At 42.2% G+C, this 24,470-nt stretch overlaps 1 protein-coding gene across 8 annotated transcripts; it reads left to right on the top strand.

Moving 5' to 3' along the window:
• Positions 1–124: 124 nt before the first annotated feature.
• Positions 125–24,470, top strand: NDUFAF6 (NADH:ubiquinone oxidoreductase complex assembly factor 6). Of its 8 annotated transcripts, XM_072803855.1 has the most exons (11): positions 233–324; positions 648–827; positions 4,856–4,955; positions 8,514–8,636; positions 9,371–9,497; positions 12,729–12,785; positions 16,314–16,416; positions 17,443–17,576; positions 18,007–18,108; positions 21,626–21,682; positions 24,327–24,470. In XM_072803855.1, exons 6-11 carry the CDS (start codon positions 12,765–12,767, stop codon positions 24,453–24,455), a joined length of 546 nt encoding a protein of 181 aa, XP_072659956.1. In that variant the 5' UTR covers positions 233–324; positions 648–827; positions 4,856–4,955; positions 8,514–8,636; positions 9,371–9,497; positions 12,729–12,764; the 3' UTR covers positions 24,456–24,470. The 8 variants fall into 8 exon arrangements, with proteins under 8 accessions (XP_072659948.1, XP_072659951.1, XP_072659952.1 ...); XM_072803851.1 differs by lacking the exon at positions 9,371–9,497 and having other exon boundaries at positions 230–324; positions 4,856–4,959; XM_072803852.1 differs by lacking the exon at positions 9,371–9,497 and having other exon boundaries at positions 230–324; positions 648–1,005; positions 4,856–4,959.

Raw genomic sequence — 24,470 nt, 5'->3', positions numbered from 1 at the left:
AGTTTAGCAGCCCGGAGCCGCGGCGGCCGCGCAGACGCACTGGAGCGCAGCGACCCCCGCCCGCGCCGGCCGGCGCGCGCGGAGGCGTGGCTGGCGGGGTCAGAGGGCACGCAGCGTCGGTGTCATGGCGGCCTCCGTGCTGCGCTCCGCCTGCGGCCCGCCGCGGCTCGGCCTTCCGGGGCTGTGGTGCCGCCGCCGGCCGCCCCGGGGCCTGTGGGCGCGCGCGCGGCGGCTCCCGGGGCTCGCGGGGTCCGGGCGGAGCGTGGCCGCGGCCAGCGGGTCGGGTGCCGCGGGCGCCGACCGCTACTGCGTGGAGCTGCTGCGGTGAGCGGGCGGGGAGCGGGGCCCGTGACGCCCGTCGTCCGCCGCCCTGGCCGAGGCTTGCTCCTTCCTGGCCAGCCGTGCGGCACGCGCGCTCGCGGCCCCGGGTGTTGGGGGTCGGGCGCGGGGCGGGGCGGGGCGGGGCGGGGCGCGGCGCCGACCGTGGGGGTCGTGAACCCGGCGGCGGGTGACCTCGGGCCGGGGTCAGGCCGGGCCTCTGCTGCCTCGGAGCACCCGGGCCTGCGGGCCGGCTTGGGGCGGACTGCGCCGGGACATCGCCTTTTTTTTTTTTGTTTTTTGTTTTTTTTTTTTGCATTCTATTTTAGCAAATTGTAGTGTGACGCAACAGGATTCCCACGGATTTCAGCGCGTGGTTTCTGGGCCCCTTTGAAAAATGACGGCCCTGCTCCACCCTCTTTGCTGATTGCGCTTGTAAAGGAAGCAGGCTAGCAGTAGTGGAGATCCGAGCCGTAAGAACTCTGCAAAAAGGCAAACCTGCGGGAAGAGTGAGACTCATTTTTATATAAAGTTACCGATTTTTTGAGGATAGTAAGATATAGGGCATCAGAATGCATGCCACCCGTATCCACTTGTCCGGGCCCATCTTTGACACCTGTGATGTCCTAACGTCCGCATCCAGAGGCGGATAATCCCTCTTCCTAATTTCTTAATGTATTGCTGTATGTAAGTAAAAATATATTACATATATATGTGCTATATGCGTATGTATGTATATACACACTACATATTATATATATGTGCATAGTGATCATGCAGTTCTTCCAGTAATAGTCTGTGGATATCATGGCAGTGATATCTCAAATACATATTTGCAAGTGGGCAGATACTTCATCTGTTCGTGTAGGTATTTGAGTGGAATGGAGGCTTTTGAGTGATTTATTAAAAAGCCTGGATTTTGCAGGCAGACCTGAGCTGAGTTTATTTATTTTTATTTATTTTTTTTAAGATTTTATTTATTTATTCACGAGAGAGGCAGAGACACAGGCAGAGGGAGAAGCAGGCTCCATGCAGGGAGCCCCACGTAGGACTCGATCCCAGGACCCCCCCTCCCCAGGTCACGGCCTGGGCCAAAGGCAGCGCTAAACCGCTGAGCCACCCAGGCTGCCCTGATGCGAGTTTATTAATCCCAAATCCATCACTTGGGAAAGTTGCTCACATTAAGATGCAGTTATTTCTTCATTTGTAAATTTCTACTCTTGAGAGCCTGGTTATGAGGGTTAAATGCAATGATGTATGTATAAATATGCTGGCACGGTAGCATACGCACAGTTGTAGTTTTTAAATAGAAACAAGGGGATCCCTGGGTGGCCCAGCGGTTTGGCGCCTGCCTCTGGCCCAGGGCGCGATCCTGGAGACCTGGGATCGAATCCCACATCAGGCTTCCGGTGCACGGAGCCTGCTTCTCCCTCTGCCTGTGTCTCTGCCTCTCTCTCTCTCTGTGACTATCATAAATAATAAATAAAAAAAAAATTTAAATAGAAACAAAATGTAACTTGAAAGAAAGGTTACAGTTTCTAGCTCCTGATTGTTCATTAATCTTAAGGATTTGGCCCTTGACATCATTTGGGCACGGTCGTTTTTTGCATATGTGTCTTATGCAAGGCCTCCACGTATTGAAAAAGATACCAGGCCAGAAGTTCGGCTTAGCCTGCCAGAGAGCTCTGCTAGGAATCTAGGTTCCTGGGAATATCTCAGACCTAATTTCCATAGGTTTCCTGGGGGATGGTTTTGAGGAACCCCAAGGCTGCTTTAGGCCTTGGGATTAGTGCTTCTAAGGAGGTAAGGAGGTGCTAGTGGTGATGTCTCAAAGCGTACCTGTTCTCCATTCTCCCCCAGACACACTGGGGAGCCGCTGTTTTGTGCCTTGATGGCACAGGTCCATGGAACTAGAACTAGCACAGCAGTCCTCACACCAGATATGCTGATTTTTCATTGGTCTGCCCCTCCCTACCAGACTGAAGTTTATACCTATTTTTGGTGTCTAGCACAGTGCTGCCGCATAGTGGGCACTGAATAAATGTTACCATTAATGAATGGATGAAAGGTTCTTGGCTCTGTTGCTGTATAAAACCATCCTGGTATGGAATTTCTCGCTATCTGGAACATTTCTCCCATAACTGGACCTTGGTTGGCTACTTAAGATAACCTCGTCTACCAGTAATCGATATTTATAACAATAATCTTGAGTGAAGAAATGGTTCCAATATTCAGTGTATATCTTCGTGTATGTAAATAAATTGGTAATGTTGTTTAGAAAAATTTCCAACCAAAATTAAAAAAAAAACTTTACAGAGAAACCTTTCTCTGTGTAGAGTATCTTATTCCCCAAAGATTGTTACCATACTAGAATGTCTTCATTTTTCATTTCCCTTTAAGAAATCTAAAGTGTTTCAAATATTGCATATTTTTAGAAGATATGAAACAGGTTGCTTATCAAGCCTCATTTTGCAAATTAGGAAATAGATATGGTAGGTAGCATTTCTGTCAACTACTTGAATATAAATTAAGATAGTAGTCATGATTCCTAGTCACTGTTTTCTCCCTGTTTCATATTAACAGCCTAGTGTTTTAAACACTTTGAAGTTCAGAGACTTTTTATATTACAATCGAATTTTAAAATATATCTGTAATGTATTTAAAGGTATAAATTATAGAGCTGTTTTGCCCACACTGTCCATTTTGTACCTGAAATCACTTACGATGAGATTTTTTGGTAGGGCTGTTTTGTGATAGCAGGATTACTTGTCATTATCGCTTCCTTTTGTTTATGTGGAAGTTGGAGGAAATTGTGAAGGGTGTGGCTAGAAGAGGTTTAAGTTCTCTGTTAGGCAGACAACAAAATGTGAACCAATTGAGGGGTGCCTGGGTGGCTCAGTCAGTTGAGTGTCCAACTCTTGATTTCGTCTCTGGTTGTCATCTCAGGGTGGTGAGACGAAGTTCTGCATTGGGCTCTGCACTGAGCATGCAGCCTGCTTAGGATTCTCTCTCCCTCTGTGCTCCCCCCCCACATTCTTTCTCTATCAAAAAATTAAATTAAGGGGGATCCTTGGGTGGCTCAGTGTTTTGGCACCTGCCTTTTGCTCGGGGTGTGGTCCTGGGGTCCTGGGATCAAGTTCCGCATCGGGCTCTCTGTGTGGAGCCTGTTTCTCCCTTTCTCTCTGTGTGTCTCTCGTGAATAAATAAGTAAAATCTTAAAAAAAAAATTAAATTAAATTGAAAAAAAAAAGGTAAACCAATTAAAATGTGGGAGTAACCTGAATTTCAGTACCTAAATTCCATGGAAGGAGGTTGGACCCCCTTTAGATTATTGTTTTATAGGAAAGAATGTTTGTATTAAAGTTTCAGTGTGTTATAGTGAAAGTAGCTTTGTTGATAGGCAGTCATCCTATGATGTATATAATAAGCATTCTGTTTTGAACTTTTTATTTTGAAGTAATTTCAAACGGACATAGAAATTACAGATAGTACACAGAGCTCCAGTATACTCTTTATTCAGACTCCCTCATTGTTAACATTCTGAGCCATTTGAGAATAAGGTGTAGACATGATGCACCATCGCCTCCCCCTAAAATCTTGGTGTGTATTTTTTAAAAAAAGATTTATTTATTGAGAGTGAGCATGTGAGCAAGAGAGAACGAGTGCTTGTGAGTGGGGTAGAGCCAGAGGGAGAGAGAGAGAGAGAATATTAAGCAGACTCCCCGCCAAGCACAGAGCCTGACATCAGGCTTGATCCCACAACCCCGAGATCACGACCTGAGCCTAAACCAAGAGAGTCGGTCACTCAACCGACAGCCACCCAGGTGTCCCTTGGTGTGTATTTCTTAGTACACCCAAGAATCCTCTTCCATATGACTATGGTACACCTTCAGAGTCAGGATCCACTATTACCACTGAATCCACAGGCTCCATTCAAATTTTGGTCATTATTTGATTATGACTTTCATACATTCAGGATCATATGCTGCATTTAGTTATCACATCTCTTTAGTCTTCTTCAGGCTTGAACAATTCTCAATCTTCCTTATCATTGCTTCTAGGCTCTCTCTGCAGATGCTGCTAGGAAATGTAAGTGTACACACAGGCACACACACTCACACGCTCCATATTATTTTCTGTTTTTATGTTTTATCTGTGTCTTTATTTGTATATTAAAAACTGTGAGTTCATACAATACTTCCTGGTATTACTTTCTTGATTTCTACCTCAGTAAATCATTTGAATTCTTACTAAAACCAAAGTAATTCTGAAACAATGAAAATTATAAGTACCATATAAGTTCAGATAAATTAATAGAGATTTCTTTTTAACTAGTCCGGGATTAAGGGTAGATACATTTTTTTGTAATTTTAAAGAAACAAGTATAAAATACAAGAAATTTTAGGCCTGTTTTGAATTGAATCCTTGGGTTTTTTTTTTTTTTTTTCTTCTTTCAGTTAATACTAGTCAGCACTTTTTGGTGTACAGTTTAGAAAGTGATGAAAAGTAACTATCTTTTTCTGCCTGTTTGTTATAGGAAACGGGATTATGAAGGCTATTTATGCTCCCTGCTGTTCCCTGCAGAATCCAGAAGCTCTGCCTTTGCATTGAGAGCCTTCAATGTGGAACTGGCTCAGGCTGGTATTAAAATACCTTAAAAAATTATTTGCAAAAATGGTGATATAATGTGTTTAATGCTGAAAAATAAAGAAATACAGTTATAATTTGCATGTTAGGTGTGTATAAGGTCTCTGCTGGTGATTTCTTTGTGTTCCTATATAGGCTTACCAATTCAATTCCAAAAATAAATTAGCTGACAAACTTGATGTTTCTGGAACTACCATTCTGGGATTTTTATTTATTTTTCTAGGGATATTATAAAACTATGCAATTAACAGCATGTTTGTTGAGTAGGCTCATCACAGTATCACTGCTTATAGCAGTTTTCAAAGCACTTTTTAATGAGGTGTTAGCTTTAATGTGAAATGGGGAACAGAAGTAATTATAGCAAACCCAGGCCTTAGATCATTCTAACTCACTTTTGTCTAAAAAATTATGAAGGAAGGAAAGAGCCTTCTTTTTCTTAGAATGGAAAGGCTGTGGGCTGATACAACATAAGTTGAAATGGAGGATGGAAATGAGGGAGTTGAAGTGGAGTGACCTTGGTCTTCTCATTAAACGGAGGGCTCGGATATTAAGACTGAGTGATCGGGGGAGGGTTTGGAGTCTTGAAGAAAGTGGCAAGTTTTGGCATGACTGCTCTAGTGTATAGGATAGGAAGTGAACTAGGAATGAATGAAAGGGTGTCAGTACAGCTCCGAAGCACCCCCGAGGTTAGGCACTGAGTCTGCAGAGACCCTCAGACTCTGGCTAGTTTTTTCTTGGTGTTATTTCTAGAAGTCATGAGTCAGTATTTTTTTTTACCTCATCCTTTTTCAGGCATAAACTGCACATCTGCATCTTAAGGACACTTTAGCAATAAGGAGTCCCCATTGTGATCTTCCTTTCTAACTCTAAAATGATTAAAATTTCATTTTAATGGATAAATCCGTAGGGTTCTCCCTGAATTCTCTGTCACATTGTAAGAGTGTTTTGCTGCTGTTTTGCACACACAGTCTTGTTCGTTCATTCATTCAGTGAGTATTTGATTATCTCAGATATGCTGGGCACTGTTTAAGGTCCTGGGGTATAATACTGAATGAAACATTTAAAGTCCCTGCAAGTACTGTGTAATGTATCAGGTGGAAGCAAGTACTGTGGAAAAAAAATTAAGAGGGATGGGGAAGGCTGGGTGTAGCAGGAGTTCCTATTTTATATACGGTGGTCAGGAAAAACCTCAGAAGGTAGCATTTGAGCAAAGATTTGAAGGAGATAAGAGAGACATTTGAGTAAAGAGAAGGAACAGAAGGAACAGCACATACAGAGGCTCTGAGGTGCAGGTGTACCTGATAATGTTGAAAGACAAGAAGGCCAGTATGGCACAGCAGATGCGTCGGGGAGACCATGGGAGGAGATTAGGTTAGAGGTACCTGGACCAGAAAGGCAAGGTCTTGGAGACCATTGCAGTCACTTTGGCTTTTACTCGGAGATGGGAAACCATTGGAAGGTTCTGAGCAGAAAAGGACGTTAAAGCTTGGTCACATTTTAAAAAGATTACTCTTGATATTGTATTGAGAATAGGCCATATGCCACTGGGATCTGAATACTAAACATTGCTAAGAGACCTACCCAGCACCAAGACCATTAACAAAAACAACTTTTTATTTGGAAATAATCTCACACAAAAGAATAGTACAAAAAATATCCATATACCCTGTTGTTGATATTTTGCCACATATGCTTTGTCATTTTGTGTGTGTTATAGACAAATATGTGTGTGTGTATATGTATTTTTTTTTCTGAATAACTTTAGAGTAACTTGACTACACCATGGCCCTTATCCCTATAAACTTCAGTATTTATTTCATAGTAAGAATATTCTCTTATATAATCATAATAATCAACTTGAATAAATTTGATATTGGTAGATTGTTTAACCTCCCATCTGGTTTCCAATTTTGTCAAACCACCCAATAATGTCATTTTGCCTCTTTTGTACAGGAGCCAATCTAAGATCATATATTGTATTAATTTTCATCTTTTTAGCCTTCTTTAATCTGGAACATTTCCACAGCCTTTTATGACATTGATATTTTATTTATTCAATTTTATTTTTTTAAGGATTTTATTTATTTATTTGAGACAGAGAAAGAGAGAGTGAGCATGAGCTGGAGGTGGTGGGGGGCAGAGGGAGAGGGAGATGCAGACTCCCTGCTGAGCAGAGAGCCTGATGTAGGGCTCCATCCCAGGACCCTGGGTCATGACCTGAGTAGATGCTTAACCTACTGAACCCCTATATAGGGCTCCTCCCTGAGTGTGGAGCCTGCTTAAGATTCTCTCTCTCCCCCTCAGCCCCTCCCCTGCTTGCACACACATGCCCTCTTTCTCTTAAAAAACGTTATGTAGTGAATGAATGAGTTTATTTAAATGTATATACAGTAAAATTCACTTTTTGTGGTACACAGTTCTGTAGGTGTTGAAACATGCAGTTTCATGCATTCACCGTGATAGTCATGAAAAAAGAACAATTCCATCAACTCCAGATATTCCTCAGGTGCACCTTTGTAGTGAGCTGCTCCCCTCACCCATAATCTTTTGCATACCCTTTTGGTTCCATTATGAGAGCTGTGAGTGTGCAGAGCACGGTCTTTTTTGAGCCATGAATTCTCCATTTTTAAATTGGTATATTGGTAATGACCCTGCAGGTTTGTGGTGGGGACTGCAATCAGATAATCTCTGGGACGGTACCTAGCAAAGGGCTTGGTACTCCTGGACATTTGATAAATGTTACTTCCTTTCCTGCTTCCTCTAGAAGGCCCCTGGTTCTGTTTCCTAGGTTTATCTCCAGACTTAGAAATAATTTTACAGTCATTAATCCAAAAGGATTGTTTTTCTTCTCTTCCACTTATTTTTTAAAAACTTTCTTATTATGGAAAACTTCAAATATATATAAACAGTGTAGTATAATAAGGTCCCATAAACCCATTACTCAGCTCCACCTGTTACTAATTCATGGCCAATCTTGAGTTTTCCTTCTATCCCCACTTAAGCCCATCCTCACCTCTGTTATTTTGAAGTAAGTCTCAGATAAATTTTTTCATCTGTAAATAGTTCAGTATGTATCACCAAGAGGTAACTCATTAAAAAAAGTAACTGCAATGCCATTGTCATACATTAAAAATTTAATAATTCCTTAATATCATTAAACATCCAGTGTTCAGATTTTTTCCAGTTGTCTCTTTCTCTTCAAATCAGGATCAGATAAACTCCATATACTGCAACTGGTTCCTCTATTAAATTTCTTTTAATCTAAATGTCCTCCTCCCACTTTTGTTTTTTTATTGCCATTTATTTCTAGAAGAATATCTTTCCTATTTTGGAATGCAAACCTTGAAAATATTGAAAGTAATTTGCAGGTTTACTTAGGAAACTTAATGGCAACAGTTTGATCAATATATAGGCTTCAAGGAAAAATTGAAACAAATATATAGAATTAAACTTAGTTTTTGGCTGACTTATGTGATTATACAGTCACAAATACTGATTTTGAAACTGTGAAGAGTGCATTTATTAAGGTTTTTGAATTCTGTTTACAGGTTAAGGACTCTGTCTCTGAGAAAACAATTGGACTGATGCGAATGGCGTTTTGGAAAAAAACAGTGGACGACATATACTGTGATAACCCACCCCAGCAGCCTGTGGCCTTGGAGCTGTGGAAGGTAAAAACAAAATGCTTCCTTTAAGTGTTATTTGAGCATACTTTTTGATGCATACAACATGGCTAGTGGCGATGGGGAATCTATTCCTGAAAATAATCTTAGGCTCATGTGATGTTCAGAACTATGTTAGTTTTGACAGAGGAATTAAAAATCATCTGCTAATTGCACAGAACTTCAGTGAATTTCTTTATTAAAGGAAAAAAAAAAGGAACCTGGTCCCTTTGTGTTATAAATTCTATATTTCCACTTATTTGGTGTAGAAACTAAACCCCACAAGTTTTGAAGCAGTGGCAGGTGAACTGCGTGTCCTGTCCGCCCAGTAGCTCCTTATTCCAGCGCTCCAATCCATACTGTGGGCTGTAGAAACCCATATTGATCTTTTGTGAAGGGAGACGTGCCCTCACCATTATCTAGACACAAATATAAAACTGCCTTGTTTAGTTTGATAGCATTGCATATTTATTGATAAATTTGAAATATTAGAGATTGGAAACCTATGAGCTAGAGAATTCTTAGGATAGCTTGATGTATCTAGTGAGTAGTTCCACATTAGAGCAGCTGTACGGATCCTTCATTCATGCAGAGTTGGGAAATGTGCTGCACCACGACTGGAGGAAGGGAATTAGGTGCCTTTTGTCCCTGATCTGGGTCCCCACTGTGGTGTGAGGAGTGCCAAAGACAGGTGCTGTGACGGAGCCACTCAACAGACCTGACAGGGGTGCACCTCTTCTCAGGTCTGCGCACCAGCAGAGGCGGGCCCCATTCCTGGGCCCCTGACTGACTGCACAGAGCCCCAGTAAGGATGGAAAGCCAGGCTCCCCCGTCAACCGGGGACTGAGAAGAAAAAGTGGATGGGAAGCTGTGAGTATTAGATTAGTTGTTTACCTCTGTTCATCTTCCTTTAAGAACCTCAAACTTGGTGACTCCATTTAAAGAAAAGTTTCTCTTGAAGCCTAGAAAAATGATGTCTTACAGGCAAACATCACTGCAGTGGGGGTTTATGCTAAGGCTTGCCTGGAATGCCCTGGCCTCTGTCAGGAAACATCAAGGATGGTTAGAAATTCTTTCAACACACGTTTATTTTGTTCTTGGCCTCTCTTAAAACAAACAAACCCGGAAGACGTATCTGAATTGTAGAGTGTTTACCTGCGTGCCAATTTGTCCAGTGTTAATTGCTGCTTCAGTTTGGATGATTGCTGTTGGCCAGCTTTCTGATGTGACCCGTGTTGAAGAGTAATCTGAGACTGTGCAAAAGGCAGGTAGTGAGCAGAGCAGTTGTCCCCTGTTCTTCCCTGTCCCCCTCCTGCTGGATGTTATGCTCATTGGGCCTCTGTCCAGTAAAGCCTTCCATTGGTTCTTGGGAGACAGGCTCTAAGATTAAGTAGGAAAGAGTGACTGTGTGTTGCCCAGTGAGCACTTTTCTGCTACAGTGATTCATTAGTGCTTTTAGGGTACAAAATAGTTGTGTATCTATAATTACATATGTATTTCATATAGGCTTCTTCATTTCTCTATGTATTAATGTTAGTTGCACTTTATGTTTATAGCCAAGGTTTTTATTCTGTTTGGCTTCTACTTCCAAAATTGTTGATACTTTATTCAGCATGTTTTCAGCTTCTTATTAAATACTTATTTTTTTTACCTTGATCTCTGATTTCCTCCAGAATCAGACAGAAGAATTATATTTTGTGGTCAAGGAACTGCAGCCGGTATGGATTCAGCCTTGAGTAAACAGAAATCCAACTTTTGGTGGTTAAATATTTATTGAGTACTTTATGTGCCAGGAATGGTGCTTGATGGTGGTTGCAGAGATCAAACATGCCTCACCCCGCTTAGACTTGTACAAAATAAAACAATATCAGGATTCTGTAGCAACTGAGGAATCCCAGGCTGAGTCCTAGGATTGGGGAGAAGCCTGAGGGAGTCCTACCATGTATTAGGAGCAGTGCTGAAAGGGCTTTAGCCAATGCCACGCAGCACTTGTAGCTTCCATTAGGTTCCTGTTGGGCAAAATGGGCTCTGTCTCCATACCCTTTGTGACATAAATGTGTGTCGAGGAGCATGCTTTTTACATTTTAGTATCAGTGACAGCTTAGGGTCTTAGGTGGAGTGTAGGATATTCCTAAGATTTTGTTTCATTACTGTTTTTTTTTTTTTTTTAATTTTTATTTATTTATTTATTTATGATAGGCACACAGTGAGAGAGAGAGAGGCAGAGACACAGGCAGAGGGAGAAGCAGGCTCCATGCACCAGGAGCCTGACGTGGGATTTGATCCTGGGTCTCCAGGATCGCGCCCTGGGCCAAAGGCAGGCGCTAAACCGCTGCGCCACCCAGGGATCCCTCATTACTGTTTTTATTATGAAAATATATCTTATTGTTGACTTGGTAAGAAAATGGTTTTAAAACTTACTTGGAAATAATTTCAAACTTTGAGAAAGGTTGCAAAATTTAAAATAGTACAAACAAACTTCTATAATCTATATCCAGATTCACCTGTTAACATTTTAGTCTATTTGTTAATGATTTGTATAGCATTCTCTTGCATGTGCATGTGCATTTTCACACTCAAAATTTTTATCTGAATCATTTGAGTATACGTTATATACATCATGGTCTTTTTATCTCTAAATACATTAATGAGCATTGCTTAAGAATAGGAATATTCTCTTATGTAACCAAAACATTTATTGACTTTGATAAATTTAACTTCGGTATGATACTTTTATCTAATTTTCTATTTATATTCCACTTTTGTAGGCTTCTCCAGTATTGTCTACATTAGTATTTTTCCCCTCCAGTATAGGATCCAGTCTAGGGTCAGGTATTAGTTGTCCTGTCTTTTTTGCCTGCTTAATCTGGAACAGTTCTCTGGGCTCTCCTTGTCTTCTAAGACATTGACAGTTTTGAAGATTATAGCCTCCTCCCCCTTGCTGTTCTAAAACATCCCTCATTTTGGAATGGTCTGATGTTTTCTCATGGCCAATTCAGTTTATGTGTGTTTGGCCAGAATACTGCAAAAGTGACATGTTCTTCTCAGGGTGTCATGTCTAGAGGCACACTTTGTCCATCTGTCCTTTATTGGCATTATTAATTTTTATCATCTGGTCAAGATGTTGCCTGGTTTTCCTAGTCTATAATTGTAATTACTCTTACAACCTAAGACTTTAAGGTTGACTTCAAGACTGTGCACATATCAGTTTCTTCCTAAATTTAGCATTCATTGATGGTTCTTCTTTGATTTAGTCTTCCCTTGTTATGATTGCAAAATGATAATTTCCAGACTCTAGCCCTCTGTCAACATTACTGGTTGGGACTTGGCTGGCATTCTGCTGTAGGGAAGAGCTCTCAATCTCCTGTATTTATTTATTTGTTTATTAATTATTGATATGAATTCCTATTTTTTTCCAGTAATTTATAATTCATTGCTATATTGAATAATATTGGTGTTAAAGCTGTCCCAGATTTGGACAGTGGGAACTCTTTCAGACTGGCTCCTGTGTCCTTATGACATGCACCCCCATCACTTTTGGGGGCATTCTTATTTTCTGGCACAGTAACATATTCTAGGATCACCCTGAATCTCTCTTGTCCCCTCTCTGGAATCATCCGTTTCTTCAGGGCCTCATTTCCTTTGGGGGGAATGGTACTGGTGGCCAAGATCTGGGCACTAGGTGTGTTTTTTCCTCCTGGAGTGTCTTTGCTTGCTAATTTACCCTAAGTAGAATTTTTATCCTATGGAAAAAAGTTTATGTGTGATAAGTAAACATAGAAGTCAAGTTGCATCATATAACAGAAGCTCAGTATTTAATTCTTGTTTTTTTTTTGAAAGTAGAATTGTTAAATTACCAGTAGCATAAGAAAAAAGTCTAGTGGAAATGTTTTGGATGTATCATCTGTACTTGGAAATGTTTTGAAATGTTTTTTAGGGACATTTTCTTTTCCCCTGATATTTAACATGACTGGCTGTTTATCTGATGATGAGTTATTACAAATGTTTCCTTACCTACGTTTGTATTTGGTTTGTTTATTCAAGTCTGCTGAAGTCATTTCTAGTACTTTCTAAAAATGTATAACACTCTTGTTTTTTTAGGCTGTGAAAAGACATAATCTGACTAAAAGATGGCTTATGAAAATCATTGATGAAAGAGTAAGTTGAAATTGCTCAAGTCTTAAGTGTTTTCTTCCCTTTTAATCTGTAAGCTAATTCCTCCGGGAGGAAATGTTTTAATAAGCGTATTATATTTTGGGGGACGGAAACTTTTAGAGGACTGTGCCATTCTGTCCACTCTCCCTCACTGCGTGCCACCCCCTCAGCCCTGACTCTGCTTCTTGAGTCAGACGGCAGACACAGCACCCTGGCGGAGGTGTGTGTGTACACACCCACACGCTACTGTTTTATGTTTTGCAGTGGTTTTTTTTTTTTTTTTTTTAAGGATTTTATTTATTTATTCATGATAGAGAGAGGCAGAGACACAGGCAGAGGGAGAAGCAGGCTCCATGCCAGGAGCCCGATGCGGGACTCAATCCTGGGACTCCAGGATCAATCCCTGGGCCAAAGGCAGGCGCTAAACCACTGAGCCTCCCAGGGATCCCCTGCAGTGTTTTTTTTAATGGAAATTTTGGACTTATACGGAAGTAGAAGAGTATAACATACTGTCATGTATCTCACCCAGCTTTAGCTATGAACACACGTCCAGTATTGCTTCATCTATATTTTACCAGCCTCTCTCATTAAACCCCACTGGATTATTTTACAGTAAACCCCAGATATATTATTGGAGCTACAAATATATATGTATCTTGAAAAGATTTTAAAAACACTTTTAGAAAATATACCCACAATACATGATCATACCTCAAAAAATTACAGATAATTCCTTAGTACCATCAAAACTTTAGTAGTCATGCACGTATGTTTATGTACACACAGCATTTGGATCTCTGTCCAAGCAGGAGAGGGAGACTGACGGTTCTACTCTAGTGAATGGAGTACCAGACCACATTCTAGGAACTGAGCTTGAGGTCCAGCCAAGCATGCAAATTGCTCTTTGTCCCAGCCTAATAATACATTATGTGTCTTCCTGACACATTGTTGGCCCCCTGTCCTCATCAGCCTGATATTTATCACATACTATTGTCTTGAAAATATGTTTAGTTTATTTGAATATGACCCATTAATAACCATAGACTATACTAATTATAAGCTAAAATGGGAGATAATGATTCAGCATTTTTAAAAAATTGTGCAGTTGGCCTACAGACTTAGAACTAGCACCAAAAAGATCTATTTTTCAGGTGTTTTCGGTTTTGTTTTGTTTTTAAAGATTTATTAATTTCTTTTAGAGAGAGAGAGCGCCCGAGCATGTGTATGTGAGTGGGAGCAGGGAAGGGTAGAGGGAGATGAAGAGAATCTCAAGCAGACTCCCAGCTGAATGCAGAGTCTGGCATAGGGCTCAGTCTCATGACCCTGAGATCATAAGATCATGACCTGAGCTGAAATTGAGAGTGGGAGGCCTAACTGGCTGTCACTCAGGCACCCTAGGTGTTTTCTGTTTTTATGAGGTAAAGACAGTTACAGAATTTAAGACAGAGATAACTTTTTGGTTTAATGGAAAATAACATTTGGCATTTGTAGGGAGGGATATTTAAAAGACTGGAATCAATCTTCCACATTGATCTATAGATTCGATACAATCCCTATAAAAATTCCAGCTGCCTTTTTGCAGAAATTGACCAGCTGATCCTGAAATCCGTATGGAAATGCAAGAGACCCAGAATCACAAAAGCAATCTTGAAAAAGATGAAAGTTAGTTCCAAAGTTACAGTAACCAAATTGTGGAGTATTGGTATGGCACAGACATATAATTCAATGGAATAGAATTGAGAGTCCAGAAATAAAGCCATATATTTATAGTTAATTGATTTTTTGACAGGGGTGTGAAGATAATCCAATGGGGAAAGAATAGACTTTTCAACAAATAATGCCAGGACAACTGGATATCCACATGCAAAGGAATGAATTTGGATGCCTATCTAACACCATATGCAAAAACTAACTCCAAATCCGTCAGACACCTAAATGTAAGAGTTAAAACTATAAAACACTTAGGGAAAAAACACTGGCATAAATCTTTGGGACTTTAGGTTAGGCAGTGATTTCTTAGATAAGATACCAAAAGCCTAAGCAATAAAAGAAAAAAAAAAGGTAATTAGACTTCAACAAAATTAAAAACTTCAATCGGAGTTGAATGGCAGAATATTTTTGTAAGTTGTATACTTGATAAGGAACAAGTATCTAGAATATGTAAAGGACTCTTGTAACTCAAAAATAGAAAGACAAATAATCCAATTTAAAAATGGGCAAAGGATTTGAGTAAATATTTCTGTGAGGAAGATCTACAAATGACCGATAAGCACCTAAAAGATGCTCAGCATCTTTTCATTAAGGAAATGCAAGTCAAAAGCAGAATAAATGACTCCTTTACACTCATTGGGATGGCTGTAAGTAAAAAGACGAATGGATAAACACAAGTACATGAGTGTTGGTGAGGATATAGAGAAATTAGGAATTTCTGTACATTGTTGATGGGAATGGCAAATGGTGCAGCTGCTTTGGAAAAGTTTGGCAGTTCTTCAGAAAGTCAGACATAGAGTTACCATAGACCTAGTATTTTCACTCCTATATTTATCCTGAAGAGAAATGAAAACATGTGGCCATACAGAATTTGCACACAAATGTTCATAGCAGTATTACTCCTAATAGTCCAAAAGTGGGAACAACTCAGGATCTATCAGTGAGTGAGTACAAACATAATGTGGTACATCCATACGTGGAACATAATCATAATTTCTTAAGTTAAAAAGAATCAGGTACTGATACATGGCTCCAACGCAGATGATCCTTGAAAACATGCAAACTGAAAGAAGCCAGATACAAAAAACTACATATCCTGTCACCATTTCTATATAATGTGCAGAACAAACAAATCTGTGTAGACAGAAAGTAGATGAGTGGTTTGCTTGCTGGGAAGTGGGAAATGGGAAGTAACTGCTTAGTGGATGCAGGGTGGGGAAAACATTCTGGGACCAGATGGAGGTGATAGTTGTACAACTTGGTAAATATACTGAAACACACTGAGTTGTACATTTTAAGAGGGTATATTTCATGGTATGTGAGTTATGTCTCAAGTTTTACAGAATGTGAAAGACCGGGCATAACGTTTTCCCCTGGGGTCATTGCTGGTGCCATGTTCTTCTGATTTAAAAAAAAAAAAAAAAAAAAAAGGAATGGGTGTATTTCCTTAGCAATGGAGTCTTTGTAAATGTATTATTGTAAAAGTAGCTGGATGTTTTTGCTCTGAGATTTACATTTTTCTGTTTCTGGAATATAGTATAATCAGGTAAGATAACCATCGATCAGTTTCGAAGGAATTAATAACTAGCTAACCCTATGACTGTGGTGATTTGTGTATTGAGATTATCCCCAAGGTAGTATGTTGAGGGGTGATTTGTAAGTATTGAATGAGTAGGACTTTAATGTTTTTTAAAATCTTATTGTGTACTGAGCTATGTACTAATTATTCTTTATTAGTTCTTTAGGGCAAAAAAATTGTGCCTTTTCTTTATAAAATACTGACAATTCATCAAACTTTATTTGCGTTTTGTTTGACTATAGGAAAAGAATTTAGATGACAAAGCATATCGTAATATCCAGGAATTGGAAAATTATGCTGAAAACACACAGAGCTCTCTTCTTTACTTAACACTGGAAATATTGGGTAAGTCTTTTTCTGTTTCATAATTCTCTTTTTCAAAGAAAATACCCTTCAGACTTGACTCTCACAATTTGACAGTCTGATCAGTTTAACACTGAAAGTTTTCTTTGCACCACCGATACAGGAACATTTTTTGTTTTGTTTTGTTTAGCAAGGAGGGGAATATAATCTTTCTCTGGAGTGCAGACTAATCAAAATGCTCAGGCTCTCATAAAAGTACTTTAGCCCCCTCCTGGGAATGCTGTAATTAATACTCTGGTAATTGCAGATGATTTGTTTCCTCTTTAAGCGTCTTCTACAATTTGGAAGGCCTGGGGCCCGACTCGTCATTCCGTCAGTACTACTTCCCCATGTTAAAACACGGGGTGTGTGCAGAAAGTATAAAACTGCATTTCTCAAAGTTTTTATGAGATTTTTTCTTTTTCTTTCTTCTTAAAAATAAATAAACTAATTTAGATGATACTTTTCCTCATCTGACTTTAAGTTGGTGAAGTCTTCTTGTAAGGAGGAGATTATTTGGGCCTCTGTGTTGGGGAAGGTAATATAGATCTTTGTGTCAGCCGAAAGGAGTAACACAAGTCCCTGTTGAGATTCCCAGGCTTACACTGCACGTCCACCCGGTGGCACGTTTGCCAACACAATGAAAGGACGGAGCAAAGAGCAGAATGTTTGTCAAGCGTATACTTAAAATGAGGTCATATGGAAATTGCATCGAGGACAAGAAGTGCAAGACTCGTAATGTTTTTCCAGGATAGCTGATTAAAATTCCAAATGTGTTCTCGGTGTGCTGTGGTCCAGGGAAAACTCTTTTATTTACAAGTTGCAGTTTGGAGACCTGTTTGGTGGTAAACAGTCAGCTTGTCTTTATGCCCAGTTTTGCTTAAATAAGTCCTGTTTTTTCTGAAACGAAACATAGGATAAACACCTGCTTTTACATGTTTAGGTGATTTCTCCAAGCTGTTTGTGTTGATTTTTTGTGCCTTTAAGAAGTAAAGAGCAGCCCTTTTGCTTAATTTCTAAAAATCACAGGTGTAAAGGATCTTCATGCAGATCATGCCGCAAGTCACATTGGCAAAGCACAGGGCATCGTCACTTGCTTGCGAGCGACGCCCTATCATGGTAGCAGGAGAAGAGTGTTCCTTCCCATGGACATCTGTATGCTGGTAAGACTGTTCCCGTTGCTCTGTTGGCTTCCCTCAGGCACGTGGGGGGTGGGGGGTGGGGTGGGCAGGAGCTATTGGTTCTTTGCTTCATCCAGTCACGTAACTGCTGTGAAATGAATGCTTCTTGCTTTTTGGCTCCAGTCAGCAAGGGAGAATTTTATCAGTCAGGCACTTAGGTCCATGATGGATCTGAAGGTTTGTTTTCTGCTTGTGTACTTTTGTCCCACCTACAGCTATTGTTAATAACATCCTGTTGTATTCTTCTAGGGGCGTGTGTGTCTACACACACACACACACACACGCGCATACACATGTACTTTCAGAACAAGATAGGCAGCATACTGTACATACTATCCTATCACCTGTTTTTCTGGAACTAAGTTAAAGTGTGTGTGCTTTTAGATTCCTAATGTTGTATTTTCCCGCCCAGCATGGTGTTTCACAAGAGGATTTTCTACGGAAGAACCAGGATAAAAACGTGAGAGATGTGATCTATGACATTGCCAGCCAGGCGCACCTGCACCTAAAGCATGTAAGTCGCCTCTCTGCCGAAGCGTCTAGGAAACTCCCATGCCTAGAGGTGCTCATGGTTCCCAGTCTTCACTCCAGTTCTCACTGTAATCCCAGTAGATTCATCTCAGGGACCACTACGAACTGCCTCCAGCTTTCACAGTCCTGCTTTCTCTCCCTGCGTGCACAAACGCACCCTCACTCAGCTTCCTGGCTTGGCTCCTGTCTGCACCGCGCCCCACCCACCCTCGCTCTCAGGGACGTGGTGTGTCTCCACCTTGCTGGGGCGATGATTCCTTTCCCAGGTGCTCACGTCCTCGGCATCCGCAGCTGGCCTGAGAATTGGCCCCTTTTCCAGGCAGCCTTGGACCCCCCTGTGGCTCGTGTCCCCCTCCCAGTCAAACTTCTGTGAGTGAGCCGCCTGCGTTCATCATTACCTTACCTGGCATCGGCCTGGCACCGTTCATTGTGCCATCATTTCACGTCCATCCCATCTCTTCTGATAATAAGCACTGCACTCCTAAATAGTGTCACATTTCATGGGCACTTAAGACTCTCATACGTGTAAACTTTTTCTGCTTTTCACACCATAGACAGTTTTTCTCCTTGAAACTTTCTAATAGTTTTTCCCTTGATTCTCTGACTTGGCTCCTAAACTGGTTCCTGATTTCTCCTGCGTACCACTTCAGGTCTTTCTGAAGAGTTACTTCTTCACGTCTTCTCAAGCTGTAACTTGTCCTCTGTTGACTCCCCCAACCCCCACTTTCTTTTTTTTTTAAAGATTTTATCTTTAAGCAATCTCTACACCCAGCATGGGGCTTGAACTCACAACCCCGAGGTCAGGAGTCGAGTGTTCCATCGACTGAGCCAGACAGTTGCTGCCTTGCCACATCTTTCTTGAAACTATGTCCTTCATCCCAATAATGCTGTTCCTTCCCGATTCTGCTGGAAATCTTCCTTCATCGTAGTGGCTCCTGAAAACTTGGCAGAAACTTTCTATTTTCTTGATTCTCATGACACGGTTTCTTCCTGGTTCTTCTTGTGAACCAACCCCCCCCCCTTTTTTTGAGCTTCAGTGGATCCTAAAGATTTGTCATTTACCTGCAAACCTCAGGGCCTTTGTACCTGCTGTTTGTTTGCCTGAAAGGTGCTCTCCACCCCCCAACTCCTCCCCCCCACAACCCCTTAAATATCTCCTTATCAAAAAGATCTTTCCTGGCCACCAAATCTACAATAACATCGTCCCTTTCCATCACCCTCCGTCCCTTCACCTAGCTTAGCACTTTTTACCACCTCACATACTAAAAGTTTGTTTAATGCCCCTTCACCTCATAGAATGGACATAACTTTGGTTCTGTGCTGTTTTCTTCAGCATCTAAGTGTCTGGTTCATTATAGGCATTCAGCAAATATTTGTGAAATATTAAGTAGGTGATCAGATTGTAAGCTTTTTGAAGGCAAAGAGTCTTAGTCTTTTTTTGAATTTCCTGAAGCACAGTTCTCTGCCACGACAGAGATACAGATAAAATACATGGAAGTTTAGATAAGAAATTACTTAAAACTAGCAGAGTTTTGGGTAAGATCTGAGAGCACAACAGAATCATAAAAGCAGGAAAGCCCTGTGTTGGGACCTGAATGGTTTCAGCCGATGGACACTTAAGGCACCTGGAAAATGCAGATTCCCAGGCCTCACCCCCTGGATACACAGTAAAGCTGGGATGGGGCCAGGAATGAAAATTGTCAAATGACTTCAGTCAGCCACATGTGAAAACTTGTAGGTTATTTGAACTAGGATCCTGGAAAACAGGTTTGGAAGGGTGAACTGAAGGAAGACTGTGGCGTTTGGGAGGCTTTGGAGAGGCCCTGGGGCGTGGTGGATGAGGGTGCAGATGCTGGCTTTGGAGCTGACTCTTCAGTCCTGGCTCTGCAGTTTACTGGTCACGTGGTCTTAAACTCCGTGCTTCGGTTTCTTCCTCTGGGACAGAAGGTCCTATTAGAACGTAACTCAGGGGGCTGTGATTTGGATAAATGGGTCAGCATGTATAAAGACCGTCACTGTGCCTGGCATATGGCTCGTGGGCCCCTTCAACATTGCCAGGAGTGAGTAGAGCAGTGACAGTGGTGTTGCACGTTGGAGAACCTGGCCAGCAGCGTTTGAGACGAATTTGGAGAGTGGGAGATCTGTCAGGAGGCTTGTGAGAGACCAAGGACCTGGCTTAGAGAGGCTGGGTGTGTATATATTAGTATGTAGGATTACACACACACACACCCCAGAGATGGAATTGACTGTGATGCCTGACTGGGTTGTGGCGGGATCAGGGAGAGGGAAAGCTGCACGGAGTCCAGGTTTACGTAGTGGTGGTGCCATTCAGGGACCACAGTGAGCAGCAGGGGCACATGCTGCTGAGCAGCAGCCTCTGGCCCGGCCGTTGGTCATCGCTGAATTTAAGGGGATTTGAGAACGTTTAGGGAGACGAACTACTGAAGACTGCGGGATTGCAGCGTTGAAGGGAGGTGGGGACTGGAGGTAAGAGATTTGGGAGTCATGCACAGAGAAGGCCTGTGGTGAAAGCTCTGCGTGTGGATGGTACTGTGCAAGGAGAGTGTACGTCCAGACGTGAGCGCCAGGGGCAGAACCCGAGGCCCACCTCCACTTCTCGGGTCGAAGGAGCAAGGGCCATGTATTAGGAAGGAGGAGAAGGAACTAGTGATCAAAGAAGTAGGTGTGCTAGGAGTCAGTGTCTTGGAAACCGAGGGAGGAGAACATTCTAAGAAAGGGGAATATTAAAGTTTTGCGCATTGTAGAGAGGTTGAAAAGATGGGTACGGTGATTAGTAAATCCTGGATGATCTCGAAAAGAGCAATTTTAGTAGACAGGTGAGGGTAAAACCAGAGGGCAGGGGGTAGAGGCGTTCTCTGACGATAGAAACCGAGACCTGGAGACGAGAGTGGGCTTGGTGAGCGCAGGAGGATGGGCGTCGCGTGGGTCGGCCGGCGGCCGGGCCGTGGTGAGTTGGGCTTGCTGAGACTGGAGCAAGCTGTGGGGCCCTGGAGACAGAAGGCCTGGTGTGTCGGGGACTTAGGTTACAGAAAGTAAGAGTAAGAGCCACCCAGGACGCTCATCTGGCTGCCTGCGTGGACGGAACAAAAGCTGGGGAAGCGGGCGGGAAGGCAGTTAGGAGGTGACCGGACATGCCCGCCACCAGGCCGCGGAGCTGCCGGGCCTCGTTAAAGCAGTATCTCCTCCTTCCCCTCGCTACCGAGCGAGAGGGCCCGGGGGTAGGTGCTCTAGGGCGGCTGGGGAGGGCCAAAGCCCACCTGCAGGAAAGAATGCGATTCTTACTAAAGTTCTTTTTCCTGAGTCCTTCAGGCTTAAGAAATTAATCTTAATTGGCCGGAGAGCGGTTTTCTTGCCTTTGCGAGAGGCCCCGGCCTTGTCGTTAGGCTTCTAGTGTTGCTTTGTGATCACTTCAGAGGCAGAGTGTTTATTCCCAGAAGTATTTACGTCTGAACCTAGTTTCCTTTCTCCTTCCTTTGCAGGCTAGGTCCTTCCACAAAAGTGTTCCTGTGAAAGCGTTTCCTGCTTTTCTTCAGACGGTAAGTAGATTAACAGAGGAGGCTGTTTAATTAATGGGGCAGATGTGTGGTGGGTTTTGTTCATCACATTGTGCTTTGCTGAGGCCCTGCCTGTGTTTCTGGGGCAGATGTGGAGTCACCAGACCGTATGGGTTTGTCTGCGCAGGCGCACGCGTGTGTGTGTGTGTGTGTGTGTGTGTGTGTGTGTGCAGATACGCACCGTTAGCCAGACGTGCCTCTGGACCAAATCCTAATCTGCGCATTTCCAGTTGAGCTCTGATTTTGAAGTCATGTTTGACCTGTATTTTATTTTATTTTAATTAATTTATAAGAGAGGAGAGAGAGGGAGAGAGCGCATGAGCAGGGGTGAGGGGGAGAAGAAGACGCCTCACTGATCAGGGACCCGGATGTGGGACTCGATTCCAGGACCCTGGGCTCCCTCCCGGGACCCCGGAATCACCACCTGAGCTGAAGGCAGATGCTTAACCAACTGAGCCACCCAGCTGCCCCTTCATCTGTACTTTAATGGAACTTCCTCCTAGTTTGTTGAAAACGACATTCTCAGAACAGAGATTTGGACAACATAAGAAAAAGGAGAAGGAAAGAACAATCACCTATGATGCCAGGACAGACATAACCACTGCTTATTCTTTTTTTTTTTTTTAATGAATTTTTGTGTAGAGTTGAAATCACACTTTGCATGTCGTCCTACTTCACAAGCATCTGGCCACACCATTAAAAATATTTATAAGTACAATATTCCATGGCTACACAATAGTCTATCATGTGCTGACTACCTTAATTTCATTAACCAGTCCTTCTAATTAGATATTAACAAACATAGTAGAATTCTTTTTATTTATGGTAGTCACAGAGAGAGAGAGAGAGAGGCAGAGACACAGGCAGAGGGAGAAGCAGGCTCCATGCATCGGGAGCCCGACGTGGGATTCGATCCCGGGTCTCCAGGATCGGGCCCTGGGCCAAAGGCAGGCGCCAAACCGCTGCGCCACCCAGGGATCCCGCATAGTAGAATTCTTAGAGATAGAAAGTAGATCACAAATTATTAAATATTTATCACTTAGAGCATCATGAATAATAACATGAGCTCTTTTTTCCAAAAAAAAAAAAAGGGAACATGTGAAAGTACACTAAAATATCTCCAAATTTTTTTTTTTCATTCTCTTTTAAAACTTTAGTATTTGATATCTACAAATAAATATGTGTGTGTTACAAAGCACAACATCGTGAACACCCGTGAGCTCACCACTCAGTCCAGGAACGAGAACATCACCATTAAACCGCAGTCCTCTGCTTAATCCCCGTCTCATCCCCCGGCCTCTGCCTGCCTCCCCCAAGTAGCTTTCCTGAATTTTGAATTAATTATTCTGCTGCTTCAAAAGGGCTTTTCCGGGCAGCCGGGGTGGCTCCGCGGTTTAGCGCCACCTTCAGCCCAGGGCGTGATCCTGGAGACCCTGGGTCTAGTTCCGCGTCGGGCTCCCTGCGTGGAGCCTGCTTCTCCCTCTGCCTGGGTCTCTGCCTCTCTCTCTGTGTCTCTCATGAATAAATAAAATTTAAATAAGGGGGGAGGGGCTTTTCCCTGTTTGATCTATTTTTAAACAATATATTGTTTAGTTTTGTTTTTGAGCTTTATGTCGTCTATCACACCTTTCACGGCAGTATATTGCATTGTGTGAAGAGTACTTTTTTTTTTGTCAAAGACCTGGATTGTTTGCAGGTTTTTTGCTAAGACAGCACAAGGCAGAGCTATGCACATTCATGCACCTGTCCTGTTGCTCATACGTACGTGTAAGTTTAGGGTTTAAAATGTAGACACTAAATTTGTATGTGCATTTGTGTGTAGGGGAAAAAAAGCCTGGGTGAGAATACAGTCCTTTTTTGTTTTTTGGCTTTTGGCTCATCTGAGTCTTCCAGCAAACCCACAGCAGGACCCCGTGAGTGTTGGAGCACACAGGTTGTAGTGCAGACAGCAGGGGAGCTGGGCGGGTGGACTGAAAGGCTCGACATGCCTCTTAGGACCGTGCCATGCAACACTAGGTGGCTTCTCTGTTTACTCAAGTTACCAAAATAAAAAGTACAAATTAATAAAAAGAACTGAAAACCATAAAATAAAGAGTCCGGCCCATCACCATCTTTTCCATCCTGCTCCCTAATCCCCACGAAAGCTTAAGATCAAGTTTTGCGTGACGGGGGAAGTGTGGGGTGACACTTACAGGGGCCCGCAGTGGTTCTCCGAGGCAGCACATTGTTTTCTAGCAAGAACATGGAGACTCATTAAACTTTTCCACAAAATAAGTTTTTAAACAACTTACGCTCGTCCTCATGGCACAGTGTGTGTGTGTGTGTGTGGGGGGGGGGGTGGCGTTCATTGTCCGTGATTGAGTACATTGTGTGTAAAACAAATAATAAACTTACGTTCTATAAATCATGATCAGAGTTGGCTTAATATTTCTAGTACCTGCTCTTGGATCCTGTCTTACTTGGTCTGATAGAAACTTCTGAGATGTCTTTATTTTCTCTCTGCCCTTTAAAATTCTCATTTAAATTCAGGGAAACTAAAATAGCCTGAATACTTACAAGTTTTTTTCAGTTTCTTTAAAAAACTTAGTAATTCTATGACCTAATGGCCATTATTCTCCTTTTCCAGGTTGCCCTGGAGAACTATTTAAAGAGGATCCAGCAGGTGGATTTTGACATATTCCACCCGTCTCTACAGCAGAAGGATACGCTACTCCCCTTATCACTGTATATTCAGTCATGGAGAAAAAGATATTAAAGTAACTTTACGGCG

The sequence above is a fragment of the Canis lupus genome, chromosome 28 (genome assembly GCF_048164855.1).
Source record: "Canis lupus baileyi chromosome 28, mCanLup2.hap1, whole genome shotgun sequence".
NCBI lineage: Eukaryota > Metazoa > Chordata > Mammalia > Carnivora > Canidae > Canis > Canis lupus.
This window is presented reverse-complemented; position numbering and strand designations above follow the sequence as displayed.

Coding starts and splice junctions, on each gene's coding strand:
- NDUFAF6 (XM_072803847.1), top strand. CDS start 125: ATGGCGGCCTCCGTGCTGCGCTCCGCCTGCGGCCCGCCGCGGCTCGGC. Junction 8,637..12,728: donor TGGCCTTGGAGCTGTGGAAG/GTAAAAACAAAA, acceptor TTGTTTTTTTAG/GCTGTGAAAAGACATAATCT. Junction 18,109..21,625: donor CGCACCTGCACCTAAAGCAT/GTAAGTCGCCTC, acceptor CTTCCTTTGCAG/GCTAGGTCCTTCCACAAAAG.